The sequence below is a fragment of the Eleutherodactylus coqui genome, chromosome 7 (assembly GCF_035609145.1).
Source record: "Eleutherodactylus coqui strain aEleCoq1 chromosome 7, aEleCoq1.hap1, whole genome shotgun sequence".
Classification (NCBI taxonomy): domain Eukaryota; kingdom Metazoa; phylum Chordata; class Amphibia; order Anura; family Eleutherodactylidae; genus Eleutherodactylus; species Eleutherodactylus coqui.
The window spans coordinates 218721321-218739091 of NC_089843.1; the positions used below are offsets into that span (position 1 = coordinate 218721321).

General features: G+C 45.5%; 1 protein-coding gene across 1 annotated transcript; it reads right to left on the reverse strand.

Moving 5' to 3' along the window:
- Positions 1–7987: 7987 nt before the first annotated feature.
- On the reverse strand, positions 7988–11964 carry LOC136573673 (C-X-C motif chemokine 10-like). The gene is made up of 4 exons (XM_066574933.1): positions 11865–11964; positions 11661–11784; positions 9644–9727; positions 7988–8229 (listed from the first exon to the last, which is right to left on the reverse strand). The coding sequence occupies exons 1-4, from the start codon at positions 11926–11928 to the stop codon at positions 8193–8195; spliced, it is 309 nt and encodes a 102-aa protein (XP_066431030.1). The 5' UTR covers positions 11929–11964; the 3' UTR covers positions 7988–8192.
- Between the last annotated feature and the right edge of the window lie 5807 nt (positions 11965–17771).

Sequence of the window (17771 nt, forward strand, 5' to 3'; positions counted from 1 at the left end):
CGGCGACTTCTTACTTACCTTACCAAGATGGCCGCCGGGATCTTCACCCACGATGCACCGCGGGTCTTCTCCCATGGTGCACCGTGGGCTCTGTGCGGTCCATTGCCGATTCCAGCCTCCTGATTGGCTGGAATCGGCACACATGACGGGGCAGAGCTACAAGGACCAGCTCTCCGGCACGAGCGGCCCCATTCACCAGGGAGAAGACCGCACAGCGCAAGCGTGTCTAAAATCGCCAGAAGACGGCGAATTTAGACGGATCCATGGCGACGGGGACGCCAGCAACGGAGCAGGTAAGTGAATAACTTCTGTATGGCTCATATTTAATGCACGATGTACATTACAAAGTGCATTAATATGGCCATACAGAAGTGTATAACCCCACTTGCTTTCATGAGAAAACCCCTTTAATTTACTTCTTCTACAACTGATTAGAGTTTACATTACTTGCTGTGCTTTTCTTTCTGCTTTTCTAGTGAGAAAATGACATAACCTATGTCCCAGTCATTGGGAATAACAAAGGTTAGTTAACTAGATGAGCTGATATTGATCTTAGCTCTCCTCCAAGTTACATTGGAAATACCCTATTTGCAACCATGTAATCCTATGCATTTAATTTTGAGATAGTTTTTATACAATCTTTTACATGAAGAACCAAACCAAACTCATTTCTGCACTTATTGAAATTAATTCTGAACTTACATTGAATGATCACTGTATTAGGAACAGCTGGCTCATGACAGTGATCGGTGATCATATGATGTCCAGGTCATGATCTGCTTTCAGCTAATGTGCTGACCTCTCCTCCTAAAATAGTTACTTGAGTGACTTTGACTGTGGGCAGATTGTTGGTGCCCGAAGGTATGGTGCCGGTATTTTTGAATCAGCCGCATTTGTTGACTGTTCCTGAACCACAGTACAGATAGTCCCCGACTTGCGAACATTCGAGTTACGAATTTCGCAAGATACAAACTATCTGTCCTGCACAGTATGATGTCATGCTATGGCATGACATCATACTGTGCAGGGACCGGGCAGGCTTCTATCAAGCCTGATAGAAGCCTGTCCGGTCAGATCGCAGGACATCGTGCGGTTGCTAGGCAGCCGGGGACCTTCTGAAAGGCCCTAGGGCTGTCTATGCAGAGCGCCTATCAAGCCGTGCGCTTGATGGGCACTCTGCATAGGCAGTCCTGGGGCCTTTCAGGAGGTCCCCGGCTGCCTAGCAACCGCACAGCGTCCCGTGATCTCATCGTAGGACGCTGTACGGGCCCCCTGAACCGTGCCGCTCGTCGGAACTGTTAACACTTTAAATACCCATGTGGCGCCGACGTATGCAAACATATACATGGACATGTTTGAAGAACCACATGTGTATATGTCGGCCCACTGGCCTCTGGTGGTCTCCTGGCACCGTTATATAGATGACATCTTCTTAATCTGGAGGGTCTCAGAATCGGAGTTGTCCGCATTTCATGATGAATTGAATCAGGTTCGTCCGGAACTCAATTTTACCATAAAGCACTCTTTGGAACATATTGAATTTTTGGATGTCCTTGTAACCAGAAAGGATACTGGCTTTGAAACCGATTTATATGTAAAACCTACAGACAGGAACAGTATATTGGCCTACAATAGTTTTCATCCACAGTCCACAATCCAGTCACTACCGTGGAGCCAACTCCTCAGGGTCAAGAGGAATACAAATGACAGAATGATTGATCTTCCATTAAATCAAATGTGGGATACATTTCTGATGAGGGGATATCCCGTGGAGTTGGTAAAGGATGCGGCAGACAAGGCAAGGACAGTAGATAGGCGGACATTATTTACATCCAAGGATAGAAGGGGACAGCTTGAAAGGATACCTTTTGTATCCGCGTATAGTCCGATTAGTAGGAGGATACAATTTATCCTCAAGAAACATTGGCCCATTGTGGGTTTGGACAATACTTCGGAGGAATTCCTCAACCCTCCGCTAATGTCATATAAAAGGAGTCAGAATTTGAAGGACAAGCTTGTCCATTCTCTGTATAAAAAAACTAAGGCCTCATGTCCACGGGGAAAATCAGGCCCGCTACGGATTCTCCATGGAGAATCCGTAGTGGGTCCCTCCTGCCCCGCGGACATGAGCACTGAAAATAAGAATTAACTTACCTTTCGCCCGCTCCGGATCTTCCCTTCGCCGCGGCGTCATCTTCTCTGCGTCGCGGCCGGATCTTCTTTCTTCGGTCCGGCGGATGCACAGGGTGACGTCGGTGACGTGCCCCGCGCATGCGCCGGCCCAAAGAAAAAAAGATCTGGCCGCGACAAAGAGAAGATGGAGCCGCAGCGAAGGGAAGAACCGGAGCGGGTGAGTAAATTCCGATTTTTGTCTCCCGCGGATCCGGACGGCTTCCATAGGCTTCAATAGAAGCCCGCGGGAGCCGTCCCCACGGGAGAGCCGCACGAAAATGGAGCATGGTCCAGATTTTTTCAGGCTCCATTTTAAAAAAAATCCCTTTTATTGACCATCCGCGGGTATTTATCTACCCGCAGGTGGTCAATGCATCCCTATGGGATGCGGATCCGCGGGCAGGAGAAGAGTTAAAATCTGCTGCGGATTTTAATTCTTCTTTTGCCTGTGGACATGAGGCCTTAGACTAACACACAGTCCACATTTGCCCCCCTTAAACCTGGGAATTATCCATGTCTCAATTGTGTTGCATGTAGCAACACGGTGAAGGGAGATCGCTTCTATCATGCACGTTCAGGTGCTATGTTTAGAATTTTAGATCGCTATACATGTCTTTCTTCTTTCGTAATATATTTAATTACATGCCCTTGCGGGCTACAATATGTAGGAGAAACGATCCAAGAAATAAGATGTAGGATCGGACAACATAAAAGTACTATACGCACTAACAAACTTGATCTGCCCATCCGGCGCCATTTCCACGATGTCGGTCATTCTGTATCACAATTGAAATTTCGTGTAATCGATGGAGTGCCTCCATCAATTAGAGGTGGTGACCGGGTTAGTGTACTGAAGAAAAAAGAATTACGCTGGATTCATTTATTAGATACATTAACCCCTAAGGGTCTGAACCAAGAATATGACTGTGGCCCATTCTTGTAACCAGCTATATCCTGTATCAGCATCTTTCTCCTGTTATATATTTAAAAAAAAAAAAAGTGGATTTTAATTGTTTTTTTGTCTGTGACCCTACTTTGTTGTAATGAACCCGTTGTGGCCATGAAAGGCGCCACTGAGGTGACACAGCAGCAAGAGACGGGTCTTCAACTGGGGGGGCCTGCAGAGGTCTTCGACATGCTGGACGGACACCACATGTTTGATCCTGGGGCAGCAAGGAAAGCAGACATGGGTCAATCTCGAGGTAATTAACAGAGGCCTGTTGCACAGCATTGTGGGTGCTGCACTCCAGGCCAATATGGAGGTAGTGGGCCCGGTGGTAGGACTGGCACCAGGTGAACAGTGGTCTCTGGCAGGGTTTCCACTGAGCGTAGACAGACATGGTTGAGGCTCCAAACTAACAGTTTTATTAACCGTTAACTCACATTAGTAAACATTCTGCGGTATAGCCTCAAGGAGTAGAGGCTGAAGTCATGGCGGCGGCAGACACCACAACCTTGGTGGGCCACTTTTCCACTATTTATATGTAAATCTTTTTTTTCCGGTGAGGGGGGATATTTTGAGTTTTACTACAGTTGCCCCAACTACAGTAGGTCATGAGTAGCCCCTGCACATTTTTATGAAGTGGCTGTTACCCCAATATGGGTGGCGTCTGTGGCTGTTGCCTTATTATGGGGCCATTGGCAGCTGGTGACGCAATACAGGAGGCATTAGTGGCTGGAATCTTAGTGCAAGGGACCGTACAGCATACCACCATAATATGGTAACAGACAGTTAGTCTATTCACACATTCCCAGATCATAAGTTCAATATACATTCAAACCACGATTACCCAGTAGAGACCATAGTAATCTGAAAATATCCGAACCAATGCTATAGCAAGTTGGGGAACCAGTATGTAACTTCCTTGTTGCCTTGTTAGCCATGCTACATGCCTTGGCAACCCTCAGAATTTTACAATTGCGATGGGACTGATTATAATGTCAGCAAGGCAACCCTTGTGATGTCTGGTCATGTTTTGGACACACGGCCACAGGGCAAATTACAGTTAGGACTCTTTCACAGGGGCGTATGCGGATTGTAGTCCACGAATACGCAGCATCTTCACAGACCGAAAAACCACTGATAAGTTGCATATTTCTGCCTATTGGCAGTTTTCTTGCATACATAAATTATCAGGGTATTCATGCAAGGGAAAAACTATCTGCAAGAAATCCCATTGATTTCGTACATAAATACAGACAATACACAGGTTTCTGCTTGTTCCCTGTATATGTACGCAGCCCATCGAATCAATGGGCTATTTCGGTTCATAATATGCAAGATAGTACATGCAATGTTTTTTTTCAGGTGCCCAAAAGTTACATGAAAAGTATGCAGCTCTGAATGCGCCCATTGATTTCAGTGGGCTGTATTTACTGTGTATTACGCGGTGTATTTAGGGTGTCTTCACACTTGTGATCACAATATCGCTGCGGGGTTTTTTTAGCGCAAATCTCAATAGGACTTTCTAATGTTAAAAACTAGAGATGAGCGAACCTACTCGGCCACGCCACTTTTTCGCCCGAGCGCCGCGATTTTCGAGTACTTCCGTACTCGGGTGAAAAGATTCGGGGGGGCGCCGTGAGTGAGTGGGGGGTTGCAGCGGGGAGTGGGGGGGGGGGGGGGAGAGGGAGAGAGAGAGGGTTCCCCGTTGTTCCCCGCTGCTACCCCCCGCTCCGCCACGCCTCCCCCCGGCGCCCCCCGAATCTTTTCACCCGAAAATCGCGGTGCTCGATTGAGTAATTACTCGAGACGAGTATATTCGCTCATCTCTATTAAAAACGCATTGCACAAAGATTGTAAAGCCCAAACTAAAGATGCGTTTTTAACATTACATAGTCCCATTGACATTCGTGTTAAAGAAACGCAGTGATATTGCAGCATTAAAAAGACACAAGTGGGTAGGAGCCCTTAGGGTTCCTTTCCACTGGTGATAGCGATGTGGCTGCGAAAAAAATCGCAATGTTAAAATCGCAAGCTTTTGCGATGCGATGCGAGAAATCTGTTTTCCCATTGCACTGTATGGGCGACATAAACAAGCAAACGCTGAAACAATCCTGCTGCTGCGATTTTTATTCCTCGCATCGCAGCTTGCCATAAAACATCGCAAGTGGGAAGGTAGTCATTGTACAACATGTGTGGGACTTTCTTGCAAGAACTCGCACTCTTGCATCGCACTAAAAACGTGGGATTTCCTCACTAGTAGAAAGGGGCCCTTACAGTGCAGTGATCAGAGCTGTGCCTTTAAATGAGCCAGGCGCCTGTGTGTCCATCACATGGCTAGAACAGATTATTTCCCCTTGAGAGTAAACAAAGAAAGTTTCCGCTCAATGACAGCAAGAGATCTTGAAAGTAAAACATTATTTTAGGCTGGGAGGTTCTGCCGCAGATCTGGCACAAAATACCGGAAAAAATAGTGCAGCATGCAGTGCTTTTTCTTCCGGTAAGATGCCGGGCAGCTGAGCGAAAAACAAACAACCCCCCATTATAGTCAGTAATTGTTTGACGTACGGTAGTTCGTTTCTGTCGCAAGACGGATTCGTTCAGCCAGGGGATTCCCCTTTTCTGCTCACGGAAGGGAGAATGAAAGCGGAACCCCCAAGTGTAGATGTGAAAGCCTTTTACTGTTTTAATGGTGGAAAATGTATATAATTAACTAAGCTTAACCCCTTGAGTGGCACGCCCGGAAATTTTCCGGGACGAGCTCCACTGCTCATAGTGACATAGCCCGGAAGATTTCCGGGCTATGTATCACTATGGGAGCTGCAGAGCACAATGCCACAAGCTGTGACAGTGTGCTCTGCCTGCACAGACCCACAGAGAACAAAGCAAGGGCTTTGAAAAACCAGCAGAAGATATTGCCGATATGACGGCAATCTCCTGCTTTGTTTACAGGTTGCCATAGAGACCATCGGCTTGTCAGAAGCAAGCCGATGGTCTCTGTGGCAGGGAGAGCTGGTGCTTGGCTGTGAGAGGATAGCCAGGTACCAGCTCTTACAGCAGAGATCAGAGAAAACCTCCGATCTCTGCTGTGTTAACCCTTTACATGCGGCAGTCTATGTGACTGCAGCATGTAAAGGGCTGTCGCTGCAGCATGTAAAGGGCTGTCACCATTGGACCCCCGGAATGTGATCAGGGGGTCCTGATAGGTCACTGTGGAAGTCCCCTAAAGGGACAAAAAATGAATAAATAAATATTTAATATTAAAAAAAAAAAAGTTAAAAAATTATTTAAAAAAAATAATAAAAACACTTGTCTCCCTTTACTTTGTAAAAAATCAAAAATACAATCACACATGTGGTATCCATGCGTCGTAATGACCCAGAGAAGGACGTTAATGCATTATTTAACCCCTTAATGACATGGCCCCTTTTTTTCTTTTTTCCCCATTTCTTTTTTTCCTCCCCCCTGTTTAAAAAATCACAACTTGTCCCGCAAAAAACAAGCCCTTATATGGCCATGTCAATGGAAAAATGAAAAAGTTATGGCTCTTGAGACGCAACTGCAAAATTAGTTGAAATTCAATGATTAGACCATTTTAAAAAACCTGCCCTGGTGGGCACGACAGGGTGGTAGGAAACCCGCCACTCAAGGGGTTAAAGCCTCTTCTTCTTGCTACTTGTATTTTTTTCTTCCTTATCCAATAGTATCGATATATGAATTTGAAACATTCTACAACCATCCAACTATTCCATTTGAATAGCTTTATACCCTTTAAAAATCTCAATTTTTAAACTCCAATAAAAGGAAAAAAAATAGAAAAGAAAGTAAATTAAATACATGGAACCTTCTTAAAAACTTCAATTTTTGACACAATTTAAATTGTACCTGAGTTTTCAAAAAATTTCAAAAGCAGCCCAGGTCTTCATTGGCCGCTGCTTTGCTGATATTTGAACCCAGTTGGAGCTCTGTGAATTCAGTTTCCCTTGTAAATTTTCCAATTTTGCTGTTGCTCTGCTGTTGGCAATCTATTTCCAGGTGAGGGGTGTCCCAAGCCAGCCATCCTGCCAGTACTGTGCTGGCTGGGACTTCCTCTCCCACACCTCCCATGCTGCCTTGAATAGCACAGCTCTAATGAGCTGCAAGGCTGCATCTGAATGTCCGCCTCTCTGTTGCATGTAGTAAGAGAAGAGTCGGACATTCAGCAAAGTATCAGCAGAAATGGTAAGTAATATCATAATGTCATACATGCAGCCCCATAGACCCCTATTGACAGCCCAATTGTCCCTCTCTCCTACCTGGCACCAGATCTGTGATGATCGGACAGTAGGCAGAGCCCTGCTTAGGCTGCTTTTAGACAGAACGATTATCGTTCAAAAAACGGTCAAATGAGTGATAATCATTCAATCTAAATGCGAGAGAAAGACTGAACAGCGAATGAGAATCATTCACTATTCGTTTATCATTCATTTTATGCAGGCATAAAATCCATCATTGGCTCATTCTATATCATTCGGTTTAAACACCAAAACTTCATTCCCTCTTATTCACTTATCATGCGACTGAACAAATCTCGTTTGAACGAACCAACGATATCTAAACAGGCTGCATGAGTGCAAATGAGTTAGTGGTGATGTCACTCGCTCATTCACTCGTTCAGTCTGAGTGCAGGGTAGCCAGACCCTGAAGATAGCTCTGCTCCATTTCTAGAAGGGAATCTTCACATGCCCATTACTAGAGAAGCAGAATGCCTAACGAGAGGCAGTGGATTACAAATCTGTTGGGGGAGTGGGGGCCCCCTAGTGGCAGGAATTTCAAACTTGATTTTCAGTGGTAATACAAAAACATGTTTTAATGCAAGTATATTACAACAGTGTACATTGTTTACTATTTACATATCATATACACATATTTACATACAAAGTTTTCAATAAGTTATGCCTATTGCCCAGAACAAGAAATCATTTGTTTTCAAATGATGAAAACAGGAATCACATAGTATTTCAAATCATACTAACATACACTAAGTTCCTGAGGAATGTCCAGATGGTGAACACAAGCTTCCATGCATGTGGCACATCTATGGGTGGTGAATCACATCCACATGGCTGGCCTGTCTGGAGAAATGAATGTGTGTTTTAGAATAGATAGATATTATACAGACGTACAACTGCTAGATAATAGATATGAAATAGGTAAATAGATGCGTACTTAGTAATAAACTACTGAGTCCTGGCACATAGTTTTAAGTAACAGATGAAGTCTAAAGCTGGGTTCACACGGGGCAGATGTGCCGTGGAAATTCCGTGCGGAATTTCGCTGCGGCAAATCCGCATGCGGCCGCTAATCCCGGGATTAGCCAGCCATGTGGACAAGATTTCTCAGAAATCTCGTCCACACGGGACGGCAAATCCGCTGCGGCTAAGCCGGCAGAAGCCGCTGCTGCGGCGCGGATTTGCCGAACGCAGCATGTCTTTTTTTTTTCCGCTTCGGCCGCACTCTCCTCTACGGGAGCGCCGGCCACAGTGGAAGAGCGAGCAGCCAGGCCGCTTCAAAGCCGCCACGGCTTTTTCTGCGGGGGTTCTCCCGGCGGAAATGTCGCGGTTTTTGCTGCGGCCAAACCGCAACATTTCTGTCGGGAATCCGCCCTGTGTGACCGTGGTTTTTAATCTTTAACCGTTTCCAGTCCAATTTGTATCCTGGTTTTCCTAGGGGGCTTACTCTTTTTCTGCCGTTATACAACAGCGCTATATGGTGGCTAAAGCCAGTACTGCATGGGGTGACACGTTGGATAGGCTCCAAGAGCAGAGAGGCTGGCAATATACAGTAAGAGAACCCCGACGGATGTCTTCCAACATCGGAGCTGTACAGCCTTAAAATCATAATGTCTTCAGATGTCAGACAGTGGATTGGAAAGGGTTAAGGCCTGGATCACATGAGTGGGTCAGTAGGTGGCCATGTTGCTGCTCGCAAAACACCCACGCAAGAAAAATCACAGCATATCCTATCTTGGTGCATATTATACGAGCATATATGCCAAGATAGTATGTGCCAATGACCGTCACGCAGCCAGTACACAATATTATTACGTGCTGACTGTGTGCCACGCTCATATATCTCGCAGCTTGATCCATAAGGCCTCTCTTCTCCATATAGGGAGCCCAGTACTATGAATAAAGCATTATAATTGGAGGCCCTGTTACAGGTTTTCCATTGGGGCCCAGAAGCTTCAAGTTACGCTTCTGCTAAGGTGTTAAAAAAAGTTGGGGGGCCCCAAGATAAACTTTTGCACTCGGACCATGAGCCTTTAGCTACGCCCCTTATCTACAGGATAGGCTATAACTATCTGATTGCTGGGGGTCCAACCACTGCATTGGTTGTAAGAACAGGGGTTCCAGGTTCCACCGTGAGACTGGCAATACATGGAGTGGTAGTCTGCATGCGCATTTCATTGAAGAATTGATAATAATATCCATGTAAAAAATCTTACATATTTTCCAAAAACATCTTTTATGAAACAATAAAACTTACCGATTTTTTCCTCCCAAAATAGCCTTTACTTCTTTCAGGTCAGGACTGACACAGATTGGAACGAGTCTTTTTTTTAAAGTTGCACTGTGAAAAGAAAGTCAACAATGAGCATTATTTTATAATCAGTCCGCTATAGATCATTTATAGACCTAAATATTCTGTTGCAAAAGTTAAAGAAACCTCAGAAAGTTTAAAAAATCCCAATTTGAGGCTGAAGAGAGTAGTTGTCCGTTCCATACATGTGAGTGGGGGAGCAGAAACCTGCTGTCTCTGAAAATAGCATTAGCATGGCTTCACACACAGCGTATCTCACTGGCGTAACTATAGGGAATGCAGGGGATGCGGTTGCACCCGGGCCCAGGAGCCTTAGGGGATCCATAAGGCCTCTCTTCTCCATATAGGGAGCCCAGTGCTATGAATAAAGCATTATAGTTGGGGGCCCTGTTACAGGCTTTGCATTGGGGCCCAGGAGCTTTAATTTACGACTCTGGCGTATCTGCTGGAGGCTGGAGGCTATCTGTAGTGGAAAACCCACAGCAAATATGCTGAAAATCTGCAGTGGCCAAGTCTGCACCTAAATGCTGCGGATTTAAGCATGTTTTGTGTTGCGGATCTGATGCGCATTTTAATGTTTGTATTTCAATGTTTGAAATCTACACTAAAAGGCCCAACGTGGACTTGGAATCCTCAGCATTTAAAAAAAATGTTACAGATTTGTTGCAGAAATTTTCCATACAATACATGTTAGAAATCTCCTCCATATGGCTTGTGCCGGCTATTAGTGTATCTTGACGCCACCAGGAACTCCTGGTGGAGTCAAGAGTGACAGGGGGTGACGCCCCCTGATGCTGATTGGCTGCACAGCAGTCTTGAAAAGTAAGTCCTGGAAGGGCACTAAAAGCAGCTGCAAAAACAATGTAGCGGGCTGTGGTGCAAGGCGAAAACCTTGCACAGCGACGCACAACGTGGCTGATGGTGCAAGCATTGAGGGCAAAATATCCAGTAGCGGAGTTTGGCGCTGAACAATAGCCACCCCCACCCGCACAGCCGTTCGGCGCTCCACCTTACCCACCCCGACCCCGCTAAATAAGGTGTAACATAGCGTTGCAATCCAGGGAGCCGACAGGGAGGGGATAAGGATAGTCGTATGTTTCCCCCTACTCCACCTGATGCAGATTTCAGAAGCGCACAGGCCGTTAACTGTCAGCGGGGAGCAGGAGCCACACATGTCACAGTCCCTGCGGTGGTGAGGGCAGCAAATGTGAGTGTCCGAGCGCCGGGTACGGAGCTAACAGTCCCTGCGGTGGCCGTGGCGAGCACTGAGCAGACACTGCCGCGAGGAAGATACCTAGAAATTACTGTTTCTTACTTTGCACCACGGGAACCTGCATTTCTTTTCCCACTGCTTTTAGTGCCCTTCCAGGACCTAACTTTCCACCAAGTTGTGCAGCCAATCAGCATCATGGGGCGTCACCCCCCTGTCAATCTTGACTCCACTAGGAGTTTCTGGTGGCATCAAGATACACCAATACCCTTGTACTGTAAGGGTATGTTTACACAGTAAAATTCCCCATTGAAAATTCCACCTCAAAAACTGCGTCAAAATCCGCAACTTCTTGCCATCATTTTTAGTACGGATCCGCATGCAGACTTTTTCTGGAAGATCGCGTTTCCACATGCCACTTCTTGATGCCAAAACGTGAATTTCCAGGTGGGAATTCCACACACAGATTTTCCCATTGACAGGACAAACTCCATATGTGGATCCGTGCAAAAAAACGTGGATTTTAAAGGGGTCTTTGAGGTGGACTTTGCTGCAGAAGATTCTGCGTTGAATTCTGCCATGTGAACATACCCTAAATCCTTGGGAACTTCCACAGTAAAACCCACAGCAGAATTTCTGCAGCATTTACTGTCTATGAAGCCGCTCTTATAGTTACTAGCTATACTTTACAATATGGTCTCATGCCAGCTGCCCGTCCTCCAGCAATGATCTAAGCCCATGCTATATACTTACACATATTCAACTTTTTCACATGCAGAACTTCTAGGGTAAATCTCCAACTTTTCCACAGCCTTTACATTGAGCTTGTTTGCAAATTTAGTGCACAGACAGCGATTCCCTTTAGGTACAGCAGCTCCTAGGAGAGTAATAATGATGAGTGATCATCTGCACAGAATGTAGTAATAGGAAAGAATCCCATGACTTCATATACTGTACCTTGTATTAGAGTGGTTACAGCCAGCAGCACAGCACAGATGATGGCGGCGGTCCTGCAGTCCATAATGCCTGGATTAAGTGTGATCTTCACAATGAACTGTTACTTCAGCCTGTGGCCAGGAGTAAGAGCTGACCATATATATAGAGCTGTAATGCATTACATCATCAAAACTGGGAAATCCCGATAACCTCAATTTCCGTTAAGCAATATGAGTTTAGGAGAAGAGAAAGAACAACTGACTGAAGAAAACTGTCTAAATAAAACTGTTTATTAATCCCATTTCTTTATTTGGATAAGGGGGCTTTCACATGGGGCCCACAAACAAATCTGCATATCTTCACATGTGGATTTGCCTCAAGTATCTTTGTGGACTTCCCCAGATTTCCCCATTTGCAATGGAAAAAATAAATTCTGCATATGACACTTTGTTGCTGACTTGCTCGTGGCATAACATTACACAAGGTGCAAATCCAGCCTTAGGCCTCATGTCCACGGGGAAAATCAGATCCGCTGCAGATTCTACATGTAGAATCTGCAGCGGGTCCCTCCTGCCCCGCGGACATGAGCGCCGAAAATAGCAATTTAAAAGTATTTACCATCCGGCGCGGGCGGAGAAGATCAGCTGTTCCTCACGGCCGGATCTTCATTTTCGGCCGGCGGATGAATTCCTGACGCCGGCGGCACGTCGCCGGCACGTCGCCGACGTGCCGCGCGCATGCGCCGGGCACATCCGCCGAGCCGAAGCAAGGAAGATGCGGCCGTGATGAACAGCTGACCTTCCCCGCCCGCGCCGGATGGTAAATACTTTAAATTCCTATTTTAGGTCTCCCGCGGATCCGGACGGCTTCCATAGGCTTCAATAGAAGCCCGCGGGAGCCGTCCCCGCGGGAGACCCGCACGAAAATGGAGCATGGTCCGGATTTTTCCATGCTCCATTTTTTTTAAAATCCCTTTTATTGACGATCCGCGGGTATTTATCTACCCGCGGGTGGTCAATGCATCCCTATGGGATGCGGATCCGCATGCGGGAGATCCGCTGCGGATCTTAAATCATATTTTGCCCGTGGACATGAGCCCTTAGACTTTCTCCTGTCTGCAGTGTAAAGAAAGTATTGATATGTTTGTTTAGCTTTTATTTTACTCAAATATTGTTCATACTTCATAGCAGCGGCATCAGATGTCTCAGCCAAAAGAAATTCTACAAAGATAAGAAATGATCCCTACTATTAATATAATGTATGTTTCATGCTGAAGCTTTTTTACTTGTAGAGGCTGTGATTCTATTTATAAATTATTACATATGGCCATAGTAACCTAGTAGCATACATACCAGTGGCATGTTAGGCTGAATGAAGACAATGTCCATCTAGTTCAGCCTGTTTCAACCTTACCCCCCACCCCGTTGGTCCAGAGGAAGGCGAAAAAAGACCAACGAGCCAATTTAGCTCATTTGGAGGAGAACAATTCCTTCCCGACTCCATATGGCAGTCAGAATAATCCTGGATCAATCTTTGAGTTCCTACCTAACATTAGGTGATCAGCAGAATCAACAACACTGCTGGTCACCTAATGTCTATATCCTGTAATATCATTGCTCTCTAGAAAGGCATCCAGTCCCCTCTTAAACTCCTCTACTGATTTTGCCATCACCACGTCCTCAGGCAGAGAGTTCCACAGTCTAACTGCTCTTACAGTAAGGGTGCATTCACACGAACGTATATCGGCTCGGTTTTCACGCCGAGCCGATATACGTTGTCCTCGGGTGCAGAGGGGGGAGGATGGAAGAGCCTGGGCCAGGAACTGAGGCTCCCGCCCCCTCTCTGCCTCCTCTCCGCCCCTCTGCACTATTTGCAATGGGGAGAGGTGGGACGGGGGCGGGGCCAATTCAAGGACTTTAGCCCCGCCCTCATCCTGCCTCCTCTCATTGCAAATAGTGCAGAGGGGCGGAGAGGAGGCAGAGAGGGGGCGGGAGCTCAGTTCCTGGCCCTGGCTCTTCCATCCTCCCCCCTCTGCACCCGAGGACAACGTATATCGGCTCGGCGTGAAAACCGAGCCGATATACGTTCGTGTGAATGCACCCTAAAGAACCCTTTTCTGTGTTGGTGATGAAACCTGCTTTCTTCTGGATGGAGAGAATGCCTTTTTGTTACCATTGTAGTCCTGGCTATAAACAGATCATGGGAGAGATGCTTGTGTTGTCCCCTCATGTATTTATACATAGTTATTTGATTGCCCCTTAACCGTCTTTTTTCAAGGGTAAATAATCCCAATTTTGATTGAGGTTTTCCAGTCCTCTCATTCCATTTATTAATTTAGTTGCCCTTCTTTGAACCCCCTCCAGCACTGTAACATCTTTCCTGAGCAGCGGTGTCCAGAACTGTACACAGTATTCCATGTGAGGCCTGACAAGTGCCTTATATAGTGGAAGGATAATGTTCTCATCCTTCGCCCCTATACCTCTTTTAATGCACCCCAACACTTTATTAGCTTTTGCAGCAGCTGACTGGCATTGATTGCTCCAGTTAAGTCTACAATCCGCTAGTACCCCCAGGTCTTTTTCCATATCACTTTTCCCTAGCAGTACCCCATTTAGTGTAGATTGGTGACATCCGTTTCTCCTGCCCATGTGCCTAACCTTGCATTTATCAATATTGAACTTCATTTGCCATTCTTCTACCCAGGTCCCCAGATTATCTAGGTCTTTTTTTAGAAGGAAGATTGTGCTCCTTTGTATTAATTATCTTGTACAATTTTGTATCATCTGCCTCTGGGTTTTCTGTACTGCGGATGGTCCACGCGGCTCGCTGTCGGACATGTGCAGTACTGAATTTTTATTTTATTTTTTTCATTGCCTGCTATGGAGGGTTATTGCTGCGGAAAGTTATACAACTTTCCAATATCGGCCTCTTTCACATCTATTGTTCAAGTCTGAGGATGGAGAGAAACAACAGAAATACTGAAGCTGCCAAATCTAGCACATGCCGCAGCAAAATAGTGCCGAAGGGAACCCATCGACTATAACGGGGTTTAGCAAGCTTAACCATTCCAAATGGCATTTTATGAAATAGCGCTGCATGCTGTGCTATTTTGTTCGGGAGTTTCTGTGGTATTTGTGCCAGAGGCTCCGAATGCTAAATGGGCCCATACCCTGTGTGTACATGAATGGGAGACAGCAAACCTATATACAAGTATAAGGGTGGTTTCGCACCTGCTCTCTGGATTCCTCTTTCCTGGTCCATTCGGGGAGCAGGAAGGGGAATCCTCGCAGCCAAACAGCTTCATCTCTGGACAGAAGTGAATAGCGCTGGACGGATCCCTTTGGGGGCCTCTGCTTCCCATCCAGCTGCTTTTGGATGGAAGGTCCTGATGCAGATGTGGAATTGGCCTAACTTGTCCTGCTCTCTGCAGAAAAGTAAATACAATTGTATCCAGTCTAGGCAATGTTCTGTACGCTAAGTACATCATCAGCAACTGCAAATATGGCTCTGCTAGTTTGCTACAATGTATCAATATAGAGTTCTGTCTGTTTAGATCACGGGTGTCTCATTTTCACTGAGGGCCACATCAGCCTTATGGTTGCCTTCAAAGGGCCGATTCTAATTGTTAATTGTAAGACAGTATAGTAAAAGTTAACCCCACAGTGGCCCGATTGGTAATAAGGTCCCCCATAGCGGCCAGTGGCGCACACTATTATACATTATATATATATATATATATATATATATATATATATACACACACACACACAGGCGAACACTATTATACATTAATATTAATTATTATACATATAATAGTGTGCGTCTGTGCATGTATGTGTATAATAGTGTGCATGTATGTGTATAATAGTCTGCGTCTGTGTGCATATGTGCATAATAGTGTGCGCCTGTGTGTGTGTATATATATATATATATATATATATATATATATATATATATATATATACACACACACACACACACACACAGGCGCACACTATTATACCCTTATGCACACAGACGCACACTAGTATGCACATACATCCACACAGACGCACACTATTATACACATACATGCACACAGACGCACAGTATTATACAGATATATGCGCAGACTCACACTATTATACACATACATGCACAGACGCACACTATTATGCACATATGCGCACAGACACACACTATTATACACATACATGCACACAGACGCACGCTATTGTACACATACATGCACACAGACACACACTATTATAAACATACATGCACACAGACGCACACTATTATACACAAACATGCACACAGATGCACACTATTATACATATATGGGCACAGACGCACACTATTATTCCACATATGCACACAGACGCACACCATTATACATATATATGCACACATATACGTACAGGCACACACACACATATATATAAAGACAAAAGCCCTCACTGACTCACTCACTGACTGACAGACTCGCCACTAATTCTCCAACTTCCCGATGTCGTAGAAACATGAAATTTGGCACAAGCATAGATTATGTCCAAAATAGGAAAAGTAAAGAGGTCCCAACTCGATTATTCAATTCTAGTGCAAAAGAATTAGCGTCCAAATTTTACGTACCTAATCTAATTGTCCAACTTCCCGATGTCGTAGAAACATAATATTTGGCACGAGCATTGATTATGTCATAAAAAGGAAAAGCTAATGGTTCCCAACTCGACTATTTAATTTTGAGCGCAATGGAATTAGCGTCCAAATTTTACGTACGTAATCTAATTCTCTCACTTCCCGATGTCATAGAAACTTGAAAATTGGCTTGAGCCTTATTTATGTCATAAATAGGAAAAGCTTATGGGTGCCAACTCAATTATTCAATTCTAGCACAAAAGAATTAGCGTCCAAATTTTACGTACGTAATCTAATTCTCTCACTTCCCGATGTCATAGAAACTTGAAAATTGGCTTGAGCCTTATTTATGTCATAAATAGGAAAAGCTTATGGGTGCCAACTCGATTATTCAATTCTAGCGCAAAAGAATTAGCATCCAAATTTTACGTACGGAATCTAATTCTCTCACTTCCCGATGTCATAGAAATTAGATTTTTTTTTCACGAGCATTGATTATGTCATACTTAGGAAAAGTTAATGGGTCCCAACTCGATTATTCTATTCTAGCGCAAAAGAACTAGCGTCCAAATTGTACGTACAGTGGGCCCCCAGTTTGTTAGTGACACTCCACAGCGGACCCCCAGTATGTTTATGACACCCTACAGTGGCCCTCCAGTATGTTAGTTACACCCCACAGTGGCCCCCCAGTATGTTAGTGACAATCCACAGCGCCCCCCCAGTATGTTAGTGACACCCCACAGTGGCCCCCCAGTATGTTAGTGACACCCCACAGTGGCCCCCAGTATAATAGTGACACCCCACAGCGACCCCCAGTATTTTAGTGAGACCCCACAGTGGCCCCCCAGTATTTTAGTGACAACACACAGCGGCCCCCCAGTATGTTAGTAACAACCATCAGCGTCCCCCCAGTATGTAAGTGACAACCCAACAACCCACAGTGGCCTCCCATTAGGTTAGTGACACCCCAAAGCAAGCCGTCCCCCCCCCCCGAGACCTACATGCTTACCCCCTCCTCCTCCTCCTGGAAGCTCCGCTCCTCTTCTCTTATGTTCGGCCATGATCCTGGCACACACTGTGACGTCAGTGTGTGCTGCTGGACGCCTCCTCCCCCTGCCCTCGTGGATCGTAGGAGGAGACGTTAGGGGAGGGGGGAGGAGGATCCCGGCTGCACACTGATGTCACAGTGTGCGCGGGGATCAGCGCGGCTAGCATATATTTATATTCCACAACACTTCTCCTCAATTCACAACAAGCAACCAATCAGGTTGCTGGAATTATGATTCAGCCAACTCAAACAACCAATTAGAT